Source organism: Helicoverpa zea, chromosome 14 (genome assembly GCF_022581195.2).
Source record: "Helicoverpa zea isolate HzStark_Cry1AcR chromosome 14, ilHelZeax1.1, whole genome shotgun sequence".
Lineage (NCBI taxonomy): Eukaryota > Metazoa > Arthropoda > Insecta > Lepidoptera > Noctuidae > Helicoverpa > Helicoverpa zea.
Window position 1 is genome coordinate 12,317,530 of NC_061465.1, and position 23,180 is coordinate 12,340,709.

Consider the following 23,180-nt stretch of genomic DNA (forward strand, 5'->3'; position numbering starts at 1 on the left):
ACATTCGTTGTTAGTTTAGTTAATTTTTCGCTTGCTCAAATTCATACCGCTCAAGTTATTAATACAGTATGTCATCATCAGTCGCAAAGCGTTTTATTAATCGCTCGTTTTATTATATCCCATTTTAAAATGCATAACAAAAACAATAACTAAATAGTTCCTTAACTAAATGTGATAAAAATTGGCTACAATGAAGCTCTTGAAAGACCGTCATTCACGATTATAATTAAACTTGAAATCTGCAGGATTCGTTGATGATAGCAGATAGTTTCTTTCGGCTGTGTAAGGTCCATCTATAAATGATAAAAATAATATAAGATATTTTAAAATCAGTGAAAATATTTAACTTGGAAGCGAAAACGCAAGACCTTAAACAAGGGGCACCGATGGGTTATAACTCAGGCAAATGCATCAATAACTTACCTTCTTGGTACCACTGCGTGGTAGGGATTCCTGACTCGAGTCTAGCAGCAACTATGGCTTCTCTCAGTGCAAACGCCACGACAACTGACATGCACATTGGAGGCTCGCCAATACCTATAAAGACGATATTTATTGAACAAGTAAAATTATGAGTAACTTTAGTATATTCAAGTTCTATACCGTACTTACATTTAGATCCAAAAATGATATCGTCACTGTATGAATTCTTTCTGAAATAGACCCTCCAATCCTGAGGAATGTCCCTCGCTAAAGGAACATAGTAATTCCAAGTTCTATCTGACAGCAGTTCACCAGTTGAAGCATAAACCAGATGCTCTGAGGTCCAGTATCCTGTTCCCATAATGAAGGCTCCTTCAACCTAAAAAGACAATATATATTTTTAGAAAAGACCAATATACAATATATAAAGACCATGTCTTTTTAAGTAATTAATGCACCTGCCATGTTATCTCTGCATCACCCTAAGGTTGACTAGTGAGAATGCCTATGGCATTAAGTCCGCCTTTGTAATTTTAGGATTGCATAAAGTTAAATAAATAAATATACAAATAACGATACTTTGAATAAATAGGCGGAACACGCAAAAAACTTAGCACGTGCTTGTGGATCTGAAGGATAGGTATTAAGAACAAACTGTCAAATGCAATTAGGTACTAGGCATTTGAAATAACGTTTTACTGTCCTTCATTCCTATATCATCATACTTACTTGACCAATATCAATTTCAGGACTAACACTCTGTCCAGCATCTTGCAGAATGTCAACTCTCAGCAACTCAGACTCTCCAGTTAGTACATCTAATTCTACTTCAGCTAGCGTGACTCCGTACACGTTAAAAGGAAATTCGTCATCTGTCTTAGTGAATCCTTGAGTTTGTAACTGGACATCGCTATTATAAGCTTTAGTAATCAACTCTTCCCAAGTGGGATTATCCATCTGGTCTCTTATAGGCTTTAACCTTTTCAACAGTTCCTGGCAGGCTCTTTTTACTCCTAATATTACATTCTGATTCATGATGCTACCTCCAGATAAAGAACAGTTAGGTCCTATCACTGTATTGTTTTCTTTAATAATAATTTTCTCAACAGGAATGTTTAGCATATAAGCTGCTACTTGTACAGCTTTAGTATTTATTCCTTGTCCCATTTCTATAGCACCATGTGTTATAACTACTGATCCATCTCCACGGTACACAGACAAAGTAATATAAAGATTGATTCCTCCAACTGGAGTCCATCTTAGAAATGCAAATCTCAAACCCCTTTTCTTCCATCTGTTTTCACTATTAAATTGAGTAACAGCTTTTCGTCTTTTCATGTAATCAGATTTGTTCATAAGATTGTCAACCATTTCTTGAATATCATCTTTATGTTCCGCATCGAGATTAGCTAGTCTTACGTCAAAAGGATCGAGATTCATCTCGTATGCGATTTGTTCCATTATAAGTTCTGCCATTGCAACATGTTCCAATGTACCTGTGATATACAAAAGACTTAGCTATTATCATCCAAATAAAACATAATAATCGCTATGTTAAATTAGGCTGTTTTTTTTACCTGGTGCTCTGGCCCACGTATTCGAAGCAGTGTCAGTAATAGAATCAAAACTCGTATAGTTAAAACGAGCTCTGTTGTACGCATTATTGAACTGACCAGTACCAAGCATAGTAAACTGTTCATTCTTCTTGTAGCCATTATCTTCGTAAACCCTGTAGTTTATATACTGAATCACACCTGAGTCATTCACGCCAGCCTGAAAGTAAGAAAATATACATCGGGCTTATTACTTGCTTCAGCTAAGTTGGTATCAATTAAATGATTTCTATGCAATATTTTCTATTTCTATTTTAGGTAGTCAACAACATAATAAATAAATGGAATTACACATATTACCTCAAAGTCTGAATAACATGGCAGTCTCTTGCCCAAAGCTCTCGTATTAGTAGTCAGAGACTGGATGAACCGACATGGTCTATTCAATTTCTTCACTGCCAAAGCTGCTGCGATTGCACCTTGGGTACAGCGGGACATTTTGATTCCATATGCTCCTCCAACACGACGATTATGAACATCGATTCTGGAAGTTTAAAATATAATTATATTTTTGGAATAGTAATTTTTCAATTTATTTTTAGTCGCTTGTATAGAACTTACCGATTTTGATCCATATTCAAAGCCCTGGAGATCATTAACTGCACCCCTTCTATCCATTGTGAGGCACAATAAACATCCAATCCCTCATCAGACGGTGTGATAACAGTAGTTAATGTTTCTATAGTAAAATGATACTGGCCATATACCGAATTAGCTCCTTTTATTACCTTGGCTACATCTGTGCCTTTGTCAGTAGCAGTCACTTCATTGAATTGAGTGACCCTGTTTTTATCATTCCGAGTCTCTCTTAAATCCATGACAGGATCCTTAACGTTTTTGTATGTAGCTTTAACTAACTTAGCGGCTCTGTCAGCAATATGACGGCTTTCAGCTACGACTACTGCTATTGGCTGGTTATAATAATGCACAGAATCACCAGCTAACACTTCTTCATTGGCTGAATATAGGAACGAGTCTGGTGGTGTATAAGAGTTTATTCCTGGGATATCTTTTGCTGTGTAGAAGGCTATAACTCCTGGATAAGCCTACAAAAAAGACTAGATTATAACTTTTGTTTGTGTAAAATACGAATGGGATGTTTTATATAAATTATGGTCTTCTTATCTTACCAAAGCCTTACTGCCATCAATAGACACAATATCTCCAACAGCGACTGTACTCAGAGCTAAGGCACAAAACACTTCACCCGGGAATGTAGGCAGATCTTCCGTGTAGAAAGCCTCTCCAGCGCATTGAATCTACAAGAATAAAAAATGAATTAGAAGGTATTATGAAAAGATATCCAACGTCATTAGAGTTATTCTTACCAATGCTTCCACTTTTATTATTGGTTTGGTAATAGGCCACACTGATGGATTAGTATCAAATACCTGAGCGGCTCTTGATACTGGGCGTGTATCATGCAAATTGTTAGCTCCCGATTTATATCGAGGATGAAGATTTGTTTCTGGTGAAAGAGCAAGAAGACCCTGTGGAACATAGAATGTTTTAGTTGGTTTAGCTAAACTTAGATTTGTATCTGCTATAATTTGCTTTGCTTTAAATATTTTTATGCTTACTTTGTAAAACAATCCCAGAGCAACTTTCTTTCTATACTCCACTGAAGGCTCTGGTGGATTATCCTTTACAACCAGTTCATTCTCCAAAATTGTTATGGCTGAAGTCAAGGTCTTATTCGTGAATAATTTCTTTCCGATCAAGAACTTCTCCGTTGCAGAAGCCCTTACGAATTTTGGAGAAAGTGCTCCGTATACTATCCTTGCATTTTTGACTGTATTGTTAGAAGTTAATTCATATAAAAACCCTGCGTTTACTATTGCATGAGCGTTTTGCGAACGTGGCATCACCTGGAATAATTAGTTTTATTTTTAATTCTTTATTTTAGTATGCATTTCTTAATTGTTACCTAATTGATTTTATTTATTGCGAAAACCGTTGTGCATGCCAGTGTGATAATGTCTATTTTTGGATACAATGCAATTACAGTGTATTCAAATGCAAAGATAACGGTAACCACGGTGTTTCATTAAATAGTCATAAAATTATATCGAACAATAGAGGTATGTAGAAAGTTATTATTTACCTTGTAGGTAAAAATACGATGATTTCTACTCAGTGGCGGTAACATGACATTCCAAATAACACTCCCTCTCATGTTTGCTTTGAGAAATTGTTGCATTGTCAGTGTTTCTCTGGAACTCAAACGATGCTCTGAAATTCACAGATATCCTCAACATCAATTTTCTATTCTCAAAAGAAAAGTATGATCAACACTTGATACAAAATTATGTGGATAAATTATACTAACGTATGGTCACGTAAGCCCCAACCGTTTCTAACAGTACGAATATATCTGATCCAAACCAATTGTGTTCATTTTTTATCATAAGGTTCCCTGCGATTGATGCCACCTGAAAATTATACAAGATATTGCACCAGAGTGAATCCAACATTATAAAAATTCCAACAATCTTTTAGAGAGAGATTTTTAAGGTTGCTATAGAAAATATTTACTTACATTTCTTATCGGAACATGTGCTACTTTAAGTATGTGATCGTAAAGTTTCTGCAGATACTTAAAGTATTCTTTGTTAGCTACTGTTTTCAGTATTTCCAAAAACTCCGTAAGAGTAGTGCCAGCGTTCACTATGAGGTTCTGGTCTATTATGTATCCTTTCAATTCTTGGACACCACTTATGTCTATCAAAACACGAGGGTATTCGTCTATAGGGTATACTCCTGAAAATAAAAGTATTTAATAAACCAACATGTATGTAGGTATGGAAGTGTTTTTAAGCATATCAAATCGATAAAGTTAGTCCATCCGTATTTTACATCAAAGGAGTCTTATTTTACCTCTTGCAGTATTCCCATTTACAAGCATGTAAGAACCATCGCCTTCTCTTTCCAAAATATTAAATACATCCTTCACTTCTTGTACTCTATACCAAACCCTATCATCTTTCAATTTGATTTCAATAATTTGTTCTTTCATGTCTTCTTGAGCTACGAAACACCATTCACTATCGTCACAATCACTTTTATCACAAGCCTTTCCAGTTTTCTTGCAAATTTGAAGATCTTCTATATCTGGTAGTTTGATTTGTCTCGGGTAGTCTTTTGCAAATTTTTTGAAGGCATCTAAGATTGGTCTGTACCCAGTACAGCGACACACGTTACTTCCTAGCGATTTTTCTATTTCAAGCATGGTTATATTTGGATTCGTTTTGAGAAGACTGCAAATATAATTCAGATATTGTAAATGTAAGCCAGTAGGTATATAGAAAATTATTCCCTCCAAAACACCTTTGCCTTACCTGTACATCGCCATAACCCAAGCTGGTGAACAATAACCACATTGTGAACCATTTTCTTTAGCCAAGGTTGTTTGCAGTGGATGGTAGCCCTTCTGTCTATTGCCTAGACCCTCGATGGTGGTGATCTCCAAGCCATGGCAGGACGCGACTGGTTTCATACACTTTTAAATACGAAAAGTTAAAAATATTATAAACCCCTCGTAGCATTTATGAACGACAAACAATATAGTTAAGTATATAGGAATATTATGTCACGGTCTTTTCATTTCGTTTTTTACATCATCAGTTTTGTTACTCACCGAGTTGATAGCATATTGCTTATCAGTAGAATGATGGACAGCAACAGTGCAGGCACCGCAGCCACCTTCTCGGCACATATACTTGGTGCCATGTAGCCCGATGCGATTCCTTAGGTAATCCACCAGCATCACGTCTGAGCTCACATCGCTATCCACTGCGAGGAAATATTTCCATCACAAGAAATACGATCATGGAAGCCTTGTTTCAATGTTTGCATCTCCAGTACTAGAATGTATTTTTCGTAAGCCTTTTTCAAGTGCATCACTGGCACAGGAGACTGGGCACATAATGGTTGACAATACCAATGTATCTTTAACAAGAAGTGTAGAGACCGGACTGGTATGCGGTGACTGAGACTTAATCAAGGATGATATTTCAGTTTTGTCACAGAAACGTAAACACAATTAATTTTTACTATTGTTAGGGCAAAAAAAAATGACAACTTAATTTTATAAATGATTTTTGTCACGACAGCATAGTTATGATAGTCGTAAAATTGCATAATAAAAATGGCGTAAAATTGAAAAAAAGAATTACCTGAATATTCCAAGCCATTAACTTTAAATTTTATGGACCCCATGAGCGTTGACTAAACACACTAGTTTTCTTCGAGAAAATAACACAAAAAAAAATTGAACACGGCTATATAATAAATTTAAACCTTCGATAAGAAGTACAATTAATTGCTGAGTTCGAAAAGTAGGATATTATCGTGACTGACATTTATAGGAATTATTGTAATCTATCTGGTTTGTTATTGGTAGATTCGGCTTACGTCGATGGTAACACACATTAGCATTCGCTAATCTAAATAATATAGACTACAGAGTCAATGAACCAATGATAAGAATTACCTCTCCTTATTGCGTACCTTTGTAGAAATAAATATAAAAACGTAAGTTTGTTTTCTAAGGACGGATGGGATCGTTACGGACGTTACCACAGAATAGCATAGTTCTACTTTTAGTGCACAATGAAACACAATTGAAGATCAATCACTAAGCACCAATCACTAGTTTATTTAATTTTTCAAACATATTTCATAACCATAATATAAATAGCCATTTTCAGGATGTTACATAAAAAAGCGGATTTTTTTTTCCAAAACGTGTTTAAAAGGTTATTTATTGCAAATTAATTAGCCTTATCAGCAAATAAAGAAAAACAAAGGAGTGAAAAACATTAAAAAAAAAAAAAACTATTATCTAAAACGTAATAAAACAACCTATTTGCTTGATGACTAAGTAAAAAAATATAAACAAATATAAAAAAGTAAGAAAACAGTAAACGATGATGTAGGTTTTTGTGTAGGTAGGTACTTGAAAGTCTGTACTGCTGCACTTATTGTATAGACTCGTTGAACTTGAAATCTGCAGAATTTGTCTTTGATAGAAGAAAATTTCGATTCACTGTGTAAGGACCATCTGAAACATGACAACGGAACTATTATCAAAACATGAATCAAAATACCTCGTTCACGTCTAATAATGATGGTTCATGCGGTTTCAAATTTTATATACCATAAAACATAAACCTAAACAGGTATATGTAGGTACTTCACCTTCTTGGAACCACTGTGTGGTGGGTATTCCAGACTCCAGTCTAGCTGCAGCAATAGCTTCTCTCAAAGCAAACGCTACAACCACTGCCATGCATATTGGAGGCTCACCAATACCTATAGCAAAAGAAACAAAACAATTTAATGAGGACAGAAAAAAACAGTCGTGAAGATTAGCCTTAAAAATAGAAATTAACTACAATTTAATTTAGGTTACTACGCAACAGTTAATAGTCATGATAATTTATGTAAACGTACTATGCTTACATTTAGATCCAAAAACAGAATCGGCACTGTACGAATTCTTTCTGAAGTAGACCCGCCAGTCCTGAGGGATGTCCCTGGCTAATGGCACATGGTAGTTCCAGGACCGGTCCGTAAGAAGCTTTCCTTTTGGAGAGTAGACCAAGTGTTCACAGGTCCAATATCCGACGCCCATCATGAAGGCACCTTCCACCTGGATGAAAAATGACAGATATTAGTAGAACACAGTCATAATAACTCAAACGCAGTGAGTATAAAGAGGCCACACATAAGAGCCAAAAAACTAGACATATGTTAATGCTAGGTACTACACTTAAACTGGCACATGCTACAATAAAACTTACTTGGCCAATATCAATTTCTGGACTTAAGCTCTGTCCAGCATCTTCACATATATCGACTCTCAACAACTCAAACTCTCCAGTCAGTACATCTAATTCCACTTCAGCTACCGTCGCTCCATAAACAACAAATGGATATTCTTCATCTGATCTTGTAAACCCATGAGTTTGTAGGTCCACGCTGTCGTTGTAGGCTTTAGTTATCAACTCCTCCCAAGTTGGATTATCCATTTCATCTCTAACAGGCTTCAATCTATCTAGGAGTTGTTGGCAAGCGCGTCTTACTCCTAAAATTACATTCTGATTCATAATGCTTCCTCCGGATAAAGAACAGTTTGGTGCTATCACTGTGTTGTTTTCTTTAATAATAATTTTCTCAACAGGAATGTTTAGCATATAAGCTGCTACTTGGACAGCTTTTGTGTTTATTCCTTGTCCCATTTCTATAGCACCATGTGTTATGACAACAGATCCATCTCCACGATATACAGATAGATTGATATAAAGATTGATACCTCCCACTGGAGTCCATCTGAGGAAAGAGAATCTCAGACCTCGTTTCTTCCATCTGTTTTGAGAGTTAAACAGGTCTACAGCTTCACGACGTTTTTTATAATCTGATTGTACAGTTACATACTCAATTACTTCCTTCATATCACTTGTGTATTCTGCGTCTAGGTTAGCCATTCTTACGTCAAGAGGGTCGAGGTTCATTTCGTATGCTATTTGTTCCATCACAAATTCTGACATTGCTACATGCTCTAGTGTGCCTAGAAAACAAATGCCAAAAGTAAAGAAAGTTGTAACTATCTAAATTAAACATTAAATAAATAACCATCAAGTATATTGTTACCTGGTGCTCTCGCCCAAGTATTCTTAGCAGTATCAGTAATAGAATCATAACTGGTGTAATTCCATCTAGCTCTGTTGTACGCGTTATTAAACTGACCAGTGCCGAGCAAAGTGAACTGTTCGTTTGTTTTGTATCCGTTATCCTCAAAAACATTGTAGTTGATGTATTGGATAACTCCAGCTTTATCTACGCCAGCCTGTAAGAATAAGTTAGACATAAAAAAACAATGATGAGGGTATAAAGTGCTACACAACTTAAGGAACACCCTATACTAGAATGAGTCTAATTAATCATAACCTTATACCTCAAAAGTTGAACAGCATGGCAGTCTCTTGCCCAGAGCCTTCGTATTAGTTGTCAATGACTGAATAAATCGACAAGGTCTGTTCAATTTCTTCACTACTAGTGCAGCAGCAATAGCTCCTTGTGAACTTCGAGACAATTTGATACCATACGCTCCTCCTACTCGGCGGGTATGAACGTCAATTCTGAAAATAATTATTTCCAATTCTTTAGTTACCAAAACCATCAAAGATGTGAATATTATATGTGGGTAGTAACTAGTAACACTCACTGGTTTTGATTCATGCTCAATGCTCTTGATATCATTAACTGCACACCTTCCATCCATTGCGTTGAACAATACACGTCTAAGCCTTCATCAGATGGTTTCACCACTGTCACCAGAGTCTCCATAGTGTAATGATATTGACCATACATCGAATTTTCACCTTTTATTACTTTTTCAACATCAGTGCCGGTATCAGTAGACGGAATATTTGTAAATTCTGTTCTTCTTGTTGGATCATCAACTGTGTCTCTGATATCAAGAAGTGGTTCTTTGACGTTAGCATAAGTAGCTTCGACAAGTTTAGCAGCTCTATCAGCAATGTAACGACTATCAGCCACAATTATGCCGATTGGCTGATTGCAATATTTCACTGAGCCACTGGCTAAAACTTCTTCATTGGCTGAGTATAAAAATGAGTCTGGTGGAGTGAAGGAGTTTATTCCTGGAATATCTTCTGCAGTGTAAAACGCTATTACGCCTGGAAGAGCCTGTAGAAATAATAACCTATTCAAAATTCAGTTCATTTAAATCACATTTTACAATAATCCTTCAAAATCTTACCAAAGCTTTGCTAGCATCTATGGATACTATATCTCCCAAAGCAACTGTGCTTAATGCCAATGCACAGTATACTTCATTGGGGAAGTTGGGTAGATCTTCTGTGTAAAAAGCTTCTCCTGCACATTGTATCTTCAAAGAAATCATACATGAAAAACAAGAAAATAATACTCTTTCTTATATTTTAATCCCCGACGCAAAAAAGACGAAGTTTTATAAGTTTGACATGTCTGTGTGTGTATGTGTGTAAATGTGTATATGCCTGTCTGTGTGTAAATGTGTATATGCCTGTCTGTGACATCGTAGCTTCCAAACGGATGATCAGATTTTAAATCGTTGTTTTTTTTTTGTTTAAAAGGTATGTGTATCAGTCGGGAGTGTTCTTATTCTACAACTTGGAGCAACAATCTAATAATTGTTTTAGTCATAATTTTAATAATATTTTACCACTACATATTAAATATTAAACTTATCTTACCAAAGCCTCAACTTTCTGTATCGGCTGATTCAGTGGCCACACTTTCTGGTTCGTCTCAAACACTTGAGTGGCGCGCGACACTGGCCGGTTGTCGTGCAAGCTAGTGGCTCCAGACTTGTAGCGAGCGAGCAGATTTGTTTCAGGCGACAGTTTCAACAAACCCTGGAATTTTAGAATATATTTTAAAAGAAAATAATATTTACTTTTCACACACATCTTCAGTCTTATCAGTCATCACATTTAAAGTATTTTATATGATGTGACTTTCACTTGTTACTTTTGGTAGCTAAGGCGATTATCACACTGCCCCGCATGATGCAGCGTAGTGCGTGGATGCGTTTTTTTCCGTTGTATGGAAATATCTCCGTTTGTATGGAAAACACGCATAGTCCAACACACTGAAAATGCATCCACGCGCGTTCATGCGGATCACGCATATACATGCGGAGAAACACGCACCCCCGCGCGTAGGTGCGGGGCGAGACGCAAGGTATGGCACACTGAATCCCGCAATGCCGCGCGTGATTTTGAATGGGCGTGACGTGTATATTTGAAAATGGAACTCGCTGTGCGTGAATTTACAAAACGCACCTACGCGCGTGAGTGCGTGAAAAACCCGCACGATGATGCAGATCTGCACTCCCGCAGGAACGCGCGTAGGTGCGTCGACACGCAAGATGCAGCGTGATGCGGGGCAGTGTGAAGATCACCTATATTATTTAAAATTAAATTCTGATCTTGAAATATTAAAGCACATGTTACAATCAAAATAAATGGTTGTAATAAGTTAATGTTTGTTATAACTTTACACATTCCCAAAATTGCTTAGGTAAATAAAGTCTGTTATTTTGCTAGAACTAGAAGTTGTTGACACAAGTGTATCAAATCTAAATAAACAGCAATGGCCTCTAATGGAAACCTTTTATACTAAATTACTTATGAAATATTATCCTAAACCAAAGCAATGTTTTTATTTCCAGTAGACGTTTGCAGGCTCTTATGAAACTTCACACTAGTTATTCGATTCTAAAAAAAAAACTGTCAAACCTTACCTTATAAAACAAACCCAAAGCAACTTTCTTCCGATATTCCACTGAAGGTTCAGGAGGATTATCCTCCACCACCAGTTCCTCTTCCAAGATCTTCAGAGCTGAAGTCAGGGTCGCGTTGGTGAATAACTTCTTGCCTTTCAGAAACTGTTATGTGGCTGTAGCTCGTATGAAAGATGTCGAAAGAGCTCCATATACTATTCTTGCGCTTACCACTACGTTGTCAGTCGTTAGTTTGTATAGGAAACCTGCGTTTACTAAAGCATGGGCGTTTTCTGAACGTGGCATTATCTGAAACGAAGTTTATTTGTTAGACTAGCTGTTGCCGACGGTTTTGTCTCCGTCTTTAGGGAATTTCTTGACAAGCCTGAATATACGGCCATCGTAAGGTTTTTTAGTTTGATTCTTTCAGCACACATATTCATCTCTTACTATGTGTTTATTGATTCAATTGTTTTATCATATGTTTTATATTATGTGAAAGATAATAATAATCAACCAAAATAGCAACTTGAGTTAATAGTCAGCTATTAATTTTATATAGGTACGACGCAGCTATTAATATATATTTTATTTTGTGTACTTATATTCCAACATTAAAATCTGCATAATGGATAACTTATTGGATTAGTATGAAAAGTTATGTAAACAGTATTCAACATATTTTTATTATCTGGATAGTTTATACTTTATATGCATAATTAAAACATTTATTCTCTTGAGGATTAGTTATGTTAAAGCTTATTAAGCTCATAAAGTTTTACTGCTATATTATATTATTTCATTAGGTTAATTTAGAACTAGATTAAAGTTAAGATAAGCTAAGTAAAAACTTGTAAATAACGTCTACTTAAACTATTAATTAAAAACCGACTCACTTTATATGTGAAGATATAATGTTCATTGCTGAGAGGAGGTAACATGATATTCCGAATAACTTTTCCCTTCATGTTCGTCTTGAGAAACTCTTGCATCGTCAACGTTTTTTTAAATATCAATCTGTTCTCTAAAACAAAACAAATTCATATTTTAACCGACTCCCTAAATAAGCATATTCTTAATTTCAGTTTTTTCATAATCTCTAAATAAATATTCTAAGGTATTCCACAAATCTCATTACTGAATAAACCATTCTTCACAATGACAATTTATCAAAAATATATAGAAATCTGAGTGGAATTTCAACAAGCAATTGTAACCATTAAATAAATGCTACATTTCCTTTGAAATAAATTTCCAAAAACAACTCACGTATAGTGACCTGCGCCCCCACCATTTCTAGAAGCAGGAATATGTCTGACGCGAACCAGTTGTTCTGATTCTTGATCATAAGGTTCCCTGCAATTGACGCCACCTACACATACATAATACATGTGAGAAACCTCACAGACTCCTAGCTATTCAAATAGCCTCAGATCTAAATTACAAAATAGGTCAAATGCAAGACAAACTTCTGTTAAGAGATTTTCGAGCTGGAAAATTTTGTTGCCCCAAATGGGGGTCGATTTTTCTGCATTTTGAACAACCCAATAGAAACGGTAGCTGGGTAAAGATTTCACAGTTACTAAATTAATATTATAATAGAATAATCATTTTGCATGTTTCTCTAGATATTCTCTGGTCTTAACTATGACGTATGCAGACGATTTATTTCAGATACAAAAACCACTTTCACAAAATATAGAATATATTTCTGACACGTCTCTTCACAAACAGGATTTTGATTGTTATAAGTATTCATAACTCACATTTCTAACAGGAATATGCGCCACTTTCTGTACGTGATCATAAATCTTGTGCAAATATGAAAAATAGTCTTCGTTAGCTACTGTTTTGAGTATTTCCAAAAACTCCGTGAGAGTGGTCCCAGCGTTCACTATGAGATTCTGGTCTATTGTATACCCTTTCAGTTCTTGGACTCCACTTATGTCAATCAACACACGAGGATAGTCATCTATAGGGTATACTCCTGCAAAATATTATTAATTTAAATATATTAAAGAATCAAAATATTCAATAGGTGCTTCATTCTCGTAGCGTTTACTAGATATGGGATCACAGCCAATTCAAAATGTTTATCTTGCGAGTTGAGAAGCCAAATAAGTGTTTTGAATGCTGCTTATTTACCGACTTATTTTTCATGTCTACTCAGCATTTGTATGACTAACTAACAATTACTTGTTTACCCAAGAAAGTGGTTTAGACTTATTTTTTCAAATGCCGAATGATATGCGTACCTTTCGCAGTATTCCCACTAACAAGCATATAAGAATCATCCCCCTCTCTATCCAAAATCTTGAATATATCTTTAACAGTTTCCACTCGTACCCAAAGCTTATCATCTTTTAATTCGATCTCAATAATATTACTTTCTTCTTCTTCTAAGAAGCACCAGTCTTTATCTTCGCAGTTATTTCTGTCACATTTTTGTCCCGCCCTCTGGCAGATGGAAAGTTCTTCTATGTCCTGGAGTCTGATCTGCCTCGGAGCGTCTTTGGCGAAACTCTTGAAGGCATCGAGGATTGGTCTGTAGCCAGTACAGCGGCAGGTCTGACTACCTAGTGACTTTTCCACTTCCAGCATTGTGATGTCTGGGTTAGTTTGGAGTAGACTGTGGATAAGCATAATGTTTATTTCGTCTATTCTAACCTAAAAGGTTTTGAAAAACTTCTTTTCCTGTGATAAGTCATAATAGTAAGTCCATACATCATTATTTTGGTCGACAGATAAAGAAACAAAATAATTTTCAAAATTGTATAGGCGCAGTAGGAAGCTATTTTTTTTATGTTTTTGTAATATTATTTATTCAATTGTTCTGAAAAATGTTCGCTTTCATTCATACTTTGGTAATTACTTAATGTGTGAACAGCTGTTTCCAATACAAATATGGTATGTACAAGCTGTCTGTGTACTGCGTTTATTTACCGATACGTCATTCAATCGAATACATTTACATACAGGTAGGTAATTAAAAGTTTGGTTAGACCTACATACGTCTGAAATTGAGAAGTAACTGAAACTTGGCTACATTTAAAGTTTAATATTGCAAGGAATGAGGACTGTAGACTCCTCATATCCGACTACCGGCTAATCCGTATCAATAAAGTAAGTATAAAGTATATCTACCGACTATCCGTATCGATAAAGTAAAAAGTATGTCTAGGTACTCATAAATATACGTGGTTTCGGCTATAACTTACACAAATATTAATGGGTGGATTGGAGACACAATGGTCATAATATAAAAGTTCTCTCGACTTTCTCACGTCTTTATCATCAGGTAAGCTCTAAACCTTCACTGTTTGATAGTATCACCAGACATACATCTGAGAATCAAGTTTTAATCCTATGCATGCCTACAATTTCTGATAGTTGCCCTCGATTTCTCAGGATTTCCATCATCAGATCCTGACCTGATCACAATGGAAATAAACGGCGAGTATACTCTTTCACTACAAAGAAATGATTTCTCAAATCCGTCAAACTTGGTCGTTTAAATTCCCCATTGAAATGAGGAAAATATTTGCCGTCTTACCACAAAAACTTTTAAACGTCATTTTATGCCTTGTCTAAAAAAATGTCAAATTATGACGTTGACATATGGTTCATTTTGCAGCCAAAATTTTATTAGACAAGTGTAAAACAGGGTTTAAAGTTTTTGTAGTAAGGCCCTTGATGTTTACACCTGATTTTCTCTAGATTCCCATGGTTCACATTGATGCGACTAATGCCATAGTAAATCAGAGCCTTTATCATTATACTGTGCTATATTTCGTTCGTATCCGCCGTGGGTATGGTTTCCATACTAAGGTGCCCAATGACCTTTGAATGATTTAAAATTTTTCACAGTTTAGAAGCAATTATATTTAAGACTAGCCGTTTTTCCGCGGTTTCACCCGCGTCCCGTGGTAACTACTGCCCGTACCGGGATAAAATATAGCCTATGTTACTCGTGGATAATGCTGCTTTCGAATGGTGAAAGAATTTTTAAAAACTGTCCAGTAGTTTTTGAGCCTATTCATTACAACCAAACAAACAAGCCAACAAACAAAGTTTTCCTCTTTATAATATTAGTATAGAAGTGTTTGGTATGAATTTCAACTTTAATATCTCTACGCGTTCATGTGTAAAAGGGTAGGTAGTAAGTTTATAATTATTAAAAAAATATTTTATGTCATGTAAACATAAATAGTATTTTAATATTTTATGTAACTTCAAATTTATCATTTTCGCAATTTTTCCTTTATCTGTACTATATAACGTTGCTTCGTGCCAAATTTCAAGATTCTGAGTTCACGGGAAGTACCTTGTAGATTTTGGTTCCCTAGCGTGTGACGGAAATTCGTCTAACGTGTCGGTATAACTGCTATATCTTTTGATCGCGTTAACTTATAAGTTTGATTTTTTCACTGCCTAAAGGGACAATAGACCTAGGTATTTGGTATAAATTTCAATTTGATACCTTTTATCGTTCGTGAGAAATAATAATAATAATAATTCTCAGCCGCTCATGTCCCTGTTGCCCTCTTGTTGCTTTTCAGTGACTGATTCCCGGGGGCCCAGTAAGTGAGTTGGCGAGTCTCCACCTGCCATTTTAACATGTATTTAATACATTGTCATCGGCAGGTGCCATAGTTCCCGTAGTTTCCCCATTCCTAGTCCATTAGCATCCCATCACAATAGCCTAAGTAGTTTTTATCCATAGTTAGCAATAGTTTAGCACAGAACCGGGGATTGTCCTTGGGTACATTTCTATAGTGTATACAGGGATAATCGTCGGTTTTGTGTTACCATTTCATTAAAGTTGTCTCAAAAGGGCTTCAGCGTGTTGGCTTCGGCCCCACGTTCGCCTTCCAAAAATCCGGGACTCTGTAGTCCCGTGGTCGGTTAGAGACGAACAAATAATAATAAGAAGTCGTGGTGGCCTAGTGGGTAAAGAACCAACCTCTCGAGTATGAGGGTGTGGGTTCGATTCCTGGTCAGGCAAGTACCAATGCATCTTTTCTAAGTTTGTATGTACTTTCTAAGTATATCTTAGACACCAATGGCTGATAAAAAGGTGAAGGAAAACATCTTGAGGAAACCTGGACTATAGTCTGAAATTACCAACCCGCATTGAGCAAGCGTGGTGATTAATGCTCAATCCTTCTCCGTGTGAGAGGAGGCCTGTGCCCAGCAGTGGGACGATAAAAAGGCTGTAACAGTAAATAATAATAATAAGCCCCGCAGGGCATCTGAGGCGGATGACGGGGAGTAGCAACCCCGCGGGGCTATATATCCGAGTGCTCCAGGGAGAGTATACTGTACCCCATCTCCGGCCTACCGGAGTGAAGCATGACGAGGGATAGGTCTCCCGCCTCTTGGCTTGCCTTCATCGGCCGGTCAGAGTGGAGTCGCTAGAGCAGGGTTAGCAGCCCGCTCGGAGGGTAGGTGCCTCGTGGTAAGTGGCGAGTGGGCCGGTGATGCTAGACCCACAGGGAGCGCGTGATCTGCGTTTAAAGTCCGCAGAGGTATCCTCACCCTTCAGCCGCTCATGTACCTGTTGCCCTCTTGTTGCTATTCAGTGACTGATTCCCGGGGGCCCAGTAAGTGAGCTGGCGAGTCTCCACCTGCCATTTTTACGTGTGCAAACATTGTTATCGGCAGGTGCCATAGTTCCCATAGTTATCCCCATTCCCAGTCCATTAGCATCCCATCCCAATAGCCCTAGTAGTTTTATTCCATATTTAGCAATAGTTTAGCACAGAACCGGGGATTGTCCTTGGGTACGTTTCTATAGTGTATACAGGGATAATCGTCGGTTTTGTATCGCCATTTCATTAAAGTTGTCTCAAAAGGGCTTCAGCGTGTTGGCTTCGGCCCCACGTTCGCCTTCCAAAAATCCGGGACTCTGTAGTCCCGTGGTCGGTTAGAGACATACAAGATAATAATAATAAATTCTTTATTGCAGATCACAGATCCATATAAATTGTTAGTAAAAAAAACTTAAAACTAATGTTAGTAGAAATAAGATCAACAGATATTAAAAATTAACAAATTAATTAGGTACATGTACCCCTTCTCGAACATGTACACCCACCCAGTGCCTAATAAATGGACCATCAATTTTGTCCGCCAAAGTGGCGAGAATACTGTTCGTACTGACCCTAAATCTTCGCAGCATCGAGGCACATCGCTTGCGCATGATGGCGTTAAAGTCATCCAGCCGCGCATCAGCAAACATACCCGAAGCACTGCAAAACCTGGGCAGCCCCAACAGCATCCTCAACACGTTATTATACTGCACGCGCAGAGCGTTGTAAGCCTTCTGCGTATACCTGACCCACAGGCTGCACGAGTAAAATGACTGGCAATATGCTCTAAACAGAGTCATCTTTACTTCTGTAGTACATCGCGCGAACCTGCGAGCAAGCATATTACCTCGGGCTGCCAACGCCCTGCGCTCCTTGTCAATGTCCTGATCATCTGCGATACAATCCGTGATCACGTGGCCGAGGTACTTAAAACAAGTGACCACTTGGAGAGGCGTACCTCCTAACATAATTGGTGCAATGTTCGTGGGTGCTTTGTTGCCAGCTTTAAATACCATCACCTCACTCTTAGTGGCATTATACCTCAGCCCGTGAGTCTCAGCATACCCCTCACAGACCGCCAACAGTTTTCTCAAACCACAGATTGATGGGCTGAGCAGCACCATATCATCGGCGTAACTTATATTGTTTATCATTTGCCCATCAACAGAGCAACCAACCCTAGTGCTGCTCAGCTCACCAATCAAACTATTTACATATAAGTTAAACAAACTAGGTGAATTCAACCCCCCCTGCCTCACACCACAGTCAAGCCCGTACGTAAAGGAATTCGAACCTGCCCACCGAACACAGTTCTTTTGATTTGAGTACCAATGTTTAAAAATACTTATGAGTTCAGCGGGCAAATCCGTTTCATCAGACAGTTTTTGCCACAAGATTTCATAATTTACTAGATCAAAGGCCTTGGACAAGTCAAGAAAACAGCTATAAACAGGTGTTTTTCTGTCCGTGTAGTACCGAACAGTTTGCTTGAGACACAGGATTGCACTTTCAGTCGACAAACCGGCTCTAAACCCAAATTGCGCGTCATGTATCTTGATATGCTTCTTCAGCTGAGTATCAAGCAAACTATCCAGCACCTTACCAATGACCGTGCCTTACGAAATAGGCCTATAGTTGTTTCTGTCTGATGAGTCACCAGTCTTGTTCTTCAATATAGGAATTACAACCGTTTTAGTCAACTTCTCAGGCAAATAAGAGTGACCCACACACAGATTAAATAACATGGCAAGTATTCTGGGCAGGTGTACTCCAGCCGACCTTAAGTGATCAACACTTAGCCCGTCGTGCCCAGGTGACTTGCCCCGCTTCATATTTTTTAAAACCACTTTTATATCCTTGGTAGAATAAAACACGTGCACGTCACCCTCACACGGGGCCCGGATGCCTCCCATTGATGGACATGAGTTGAGAGGAGTAACTTTAAAACTATCAGCAAACATGTTGGCTATATCACCACTGTCGGACCAACCTTCAATATTGGCTGGTGGGCTCGGCTTAGGGTTCAAGGCGGCGGCACGCTTCCAGAAGGAACTAAAATTCTTATCATTAAGATGTGTAGCAAGAATATCCATTTTTATCTGATTTTCGTTGTCCTGGCACCATTTTAACCTCTTCTTAAAAATTTGTCTAGTTTTTTTCATTTCATTAAACAAAAATCCTTTTTTGGGATTTCTATGCTGAACCCACCTTTGAAAACTAAATCTTGCCTCCGAATAAGCTTATTTTATTCAATAGTTTTACAAAATGATCTTATTATAGGGAAATATTAAAACTAAGTATCAAAATATTCATCCGCATCGCTGTCAGCTGGGATCGTGCCCAAAAGGCTGGCTGCATTGCCACGCTGGATGGCAATGCATATCCTTTGACCGAAGTATAGGCCAGCCCTTTGGTCACGAGTGGACTCCACTAATCGCTTACTAATTTCTCGAAAGAGTCTGTGGGCACTTGGGCCCCATGGTCCCAGGGTTTCAACCCCAAACGGCTCAAAAATGCAATTGCCGGTGAGGTTTACATATTTGTGCCGCTTGAGGTTTTCCGCGGCTGCAGCAGCTGCACCGACACAGCTCGCCGTACTGGGAAGGTGGGAAGGTGCAAGGGTGTCGACGCAGGTTGCGTCCCACACCAAAGACCTTCCCATCTTCCAAGGCATTATAGACATCCCGTCTGGTCTCTTGCCATCGTCGCGCGCCAAGCCTCTGGGTTCTAAAATGGCTGGCACTCCGGCGGTGACAAGAGCACGACGGATAATGTCATTTATGCTGGCGTGTCGTGCCATGCGACCAGCACTTTTGCTACAGGAAAGACCATGGTGCCCAAGGCGGTCCACAGATTCACCGCACTGGCAGCGATGCGGAGCCGCAGTGGGAGCGCCGAGGCGTAGGCATGTAGCGAGCCGGAATGTAGTGTCACCCAGCATGGCCCCAACGCTGGGTGACGGCAGTGCGTGAAGCCATAACCCTGACTCCCACTCTCCCACAGCCAGTAGGCGGGCACGCTCAGCAGTATTGACAGATGTTTCAATTAGTTTATTTCACGTCAATCTGCAGAGCGGCTCGTCCCACTGTCTCTGGGAAGCCGGGTTGTCAGGGAAGGCTGTGTTTGGGCAAGCCACTTTCCAGGCGTTCATGCCATCAGTCAGACACGGCACCTCAGAATCGACCAGTGAAGGGGCTAAAATTTTTCTGGTCAACTCCTTAGTGCCGCAGACCGAGGATAGGAACGCCGGTAGACTTAAACTGGAAATTTTGCGGACGCCGAGGCCACCGAATCTGATCGGAAGGGTGGCTTGAAGCCACGCTCGGTCGTCCAAGGCCAAATTAAAAACAGATGTAAAAGTAGAACGGATAATTTGGTCAATTCTGTCTAAAAGATGTGGCTGCTTCCATAAGGGAGAGGAGCGAAGGTTGTATATAAATTTTGGGCCAAAACAACAGTATTTTACTAAGGTAAAAGCCGAATGAAGATTAATTTTAAAAAGTCTATCCGAAATGTCATTAAAATTTGAAATTTTGTTATCTATGAATGTTGTGAAACTTTCTTCCAAAATAGGTGAACCTAGGAGGTGCAATGATGTTTCGTCCAGAATTTTAATTTGAGGTGCTATAACATTAAATTTTGATATGACTGTCTGTCTGTCCGGAATGTTAGGAACAAAAATTTCACATTTTGATAAATTTAGATCCTTTTACATATTTATTCCACCCTGACACACATTTCCTTTTTGTAAAAGCAGTGCTATAACTGTGTATAGCAGCCTCTTGCAACACAGCAATAATACGGTTGTACAAATCATCAATTACTAATTTATGCTGTTGATTATTACAAATTTCGTCACCTCAATCTATTAACTGATTTGGATAATCAATGTAACGCAGAGCTTCGCAACAATAATTGTGATACAATTGTATTTGTTCGTTGTTTCTTGTTCCCCAAATAATTTTATTTTGTCCTTCATATTTAGTACAATGTTTTGGAACAAATAAATTAAAATTGCATGTTATTACTAACGGAAAGTGGTCTGACCACGAAACATCATTAATTACATTTATAATCATAATAGAACTTCTGGTACTACTTGTCACCACGCAATGGTCAAGCCATCTCACACACCCAAAATAAGAAATAAGGTAGTAAGTTTCATTTTATTAAAATATTTTGTTTTTATATTATATAACTAAAAAAAATTAGATTTTCGAAATTTTTCCTATATTTGCATTATATGACAATGCTTCATGCCAAATTTCAAGACTCTGAGTTTCCGGGAAGTATCCGGGGTTTTGATTCCTTTGCGAGTGTCGAAAATTTGTTGAAAAAATCGACATAATCGGCTGTATCTTTTGATTGGCTTGGCTTAGAAGTTTGATATTTTCACAGCTTAAAGGGACAATAGACTTGAGTATTTCATGTGTTGTTCAATTTCAGCTTGATACGTCCACGCGTTCTTGAGATAAAGGGTCTTGACAGACAAACAGACAGACAGGCAGACAGACGGACAAAGTGATCCTATAAGGGTTCCGTTTTTTCCTTTTGATAAATAATGGTACGGAACCCTTTTTTTAGGGTTCCGTACCATTATTTATAAAACTCCCCCCAAAATATTTATTTAATTCTAGTTTTCAGTATTTGTTGTTGTAGCGGCAACAGAAATACATCATCTGTGAAAATTTCAGCTCTCTAACTATCACGGTTCATGAGATACAGCCTGGTGACAGACAGACGGACGGACGGACAGACAGAGGAGCGAAAACAATAGTGTCCCGTTTTACCTTTTGGGTACGGAACCCTAAAAAACAACTTTTGTCACTATACTTGTATCATTCTCACCTGTTCATAGCCATGACCCAGGAAGGCGAGCAGTACCCGCACTGGGTGCCATTGTCCTCTGCTAGCTTGGTCTGCAGCTTGTGGTACCCCTTGTGTCTGTTGCCCAGACCCTCGATGGTGGTGATCTCCCAGCCATGGCATGAGGTTACTGGTCTCATGCACTAGAGTGAACAATTGAGTGACGAGAGATGATGACAAGAAGGTTATGATAAAATTCTCTGAATTATGTAATCAGACATCAAGAATAAACCACACTTAAAATTTGGGTCTCCATCACTGTGTTGCCACATAAATACGCGAACGAATGTATAGCTTTTTTCTTTCACTGCCAGCTTTTTCTCACATTGAAAAGGCTGCTCAAACTTACTTACAGGTGATTGTCTTAACGACAGATATTCTTAAAAATAGCTGAAAGTCTGAAAACCACTCGCACTTTTTTAGGGTTCAAGAGGTTAGATAGACAGACTATTACAGACAGAGATAGTCAAGTAATACTTAGCTCATACTTAGCAGAGTCTAGGTACACTGAAATCCAAACTAAACATTCTCGTAGGGCTCGGTAGATGATGATGAAAATATAGAAGTAATTACCGAATTAATAGCACAAGGCACAGCGGACGGGGGGTGAGCACTCACAACGCAGGCGCCGCATCCCCCCTCACGACACATGTACTTGGTGCCTCGGAGGCCGAGCCGGTCGCGGAGGTAGTCTAGCAGCGTCACGTGAGAGCTCACGTCGCTGCCCACTGGGTAAAACAGGAATCAGTATTATAGGAATGAGACAAGAAATCAATATAACAAATGAGGTCTTTGACTACACTATCAATTTTTGAGTTATGAGTTATAATATAAATAACTGCCAGTGTCTTTGACAACAAAGTTCGGAGGATCAGGAGATCTGGATAATATGAAAAAGAATCTGACCGGTAGATCGATCCTTATCTGAAGATGGTTCAAAAATGCACACTCAAGTTCAATAAGCTACATTCAAAATGTTACGTCCCGGGTATGGTGAAGATTTGATGTAGAATATGTTGTCTATTTTGAAAAGATCATAATATCCTTCAAACTCCAAAAGTCAAAAAAAAAATCCTATATTTGCCGCAGTAGTCAAAACAGCCCGAAGTAATAATATAAACTAATTCACAATAAAACCATTTACCTGAATATTCAACACCATTAACTTTAAACTTTATTTCTCCCATGTCGAGATCCTCTCTCTTCGAATATCTGTCAAATATTAAACAGCCTTCGCATACCCACGCAGACCAATTAAACGACACAACTGAAAATATAGTGTACTTAACGATGTCATCAATGTTTAATTAAATAAATTGATATTACAATATCGTAAGCCGAATAAATTATTATTTTTAAGTTGTTCTTTATTAACGAAATTTTGACTGTCATGGA

General features: G+C 38.1%; 2 protein-coding genes across 2 annotated transcripts; both read right to left on the bottom strand.

Annotated features, from left to right (window-relative positions):
- LOC124636378 (xanthine dehydrogenase-like) lies at nucleotides 1–6,254 on the bottom strand. Its single transcript, XM_047172451.1, has 17 exons — nucleotides 6,212–6,254; nucleotides 5,674–5,828; nucleotides 5,375–5,535; nucleotides 4,914–5,293; nucleotides 4,576–4,796; nucleotides 4,366–4,468; nucleotides 4,141–4,268; nucleotides 3,617–3,904; nucleotides 3,365–3,526; nucleotides 3,167–3,295; nucleotides 2,598–3,082; nucleotides 2,337–2,520; nucleotides 2,001–2,196; nucleotides 1,153–1,919; nucleotides 613–802; nucleotides 424–537; nucleotides 1–293 (listed from the first exon to the last, which is right to left on the bottom strand). Exons 1-17 carry the CDS (start codon nucleotides 6,252–6,254, stop codon nucleotides 211–213), a joined length of 3,789 nt encoding a protein of 1,262 aa, XP_047028407.1. The 3' UTR covers nucleotides 1–210.
- A 404-nt stretch (nucleotides 6,255–6,658) lies between these two features.
- Nucleotides 6,659–23,024, bottom strand: LOC124636339 (xanthine dehydrogenase-like). Its single transcript, XM_047172400.1, is given in 17 exon segments — nucleotides 6,659–7,098; nucleotides 7,236–7,349; nucleotides 7,500–7,689; nucleotides 7,841–8,607; nucleotides 8,691–8,886; nucleotides 8,995–9,178; nucleotides 9,265–9,749; nucleotides 9,823–9,951; nucleotides 10,298–10,459; nucleotides 11,350–11,637; nucleotides 12,225–12,352; nucleotides 12,598–12,700; nucleotides 13,095–13,315; nucleotides 13,584–13,957; nucleotides 21,768–21,928; nucleotides 22,359–22,513; nucleotides 22,930–23,024. Coding segments are annotated over 17 exon segments (3,783 nt in total). The 5' UTR covers nucleotides 22,973–23,024; the 3' UTR covers nucleotides 6,659–7,015.
- Nucleotides 23,025–23,180: the final 156 nt, after the last annotated feature.

Excerpts from the sequence above, each read along its gene's own strand:
- LOC124636378 (XM_047172451.1), bottom strand. The coding sequence starts at position 6,254 with ATGGGGTCCATAAAATTTAAAGTTAATGGCTTGGAATATTCAG. Across the intron at positions 4,797-4,913 it reads AAATGGGAATACTGCAAGAG|GAGTATACCCTATAGACGAA; the intron begins GTAAAATAAGAC and ends TTTTATTTTCAG. Across the intron at positions 3,083-3,166 it reads TTGATGGCAGTAAGGCTTTG|GCTTATCCAGGAGTTATAGC; the intron begins GTAAGATAAGAA and ends TCTTTTTTGTAG.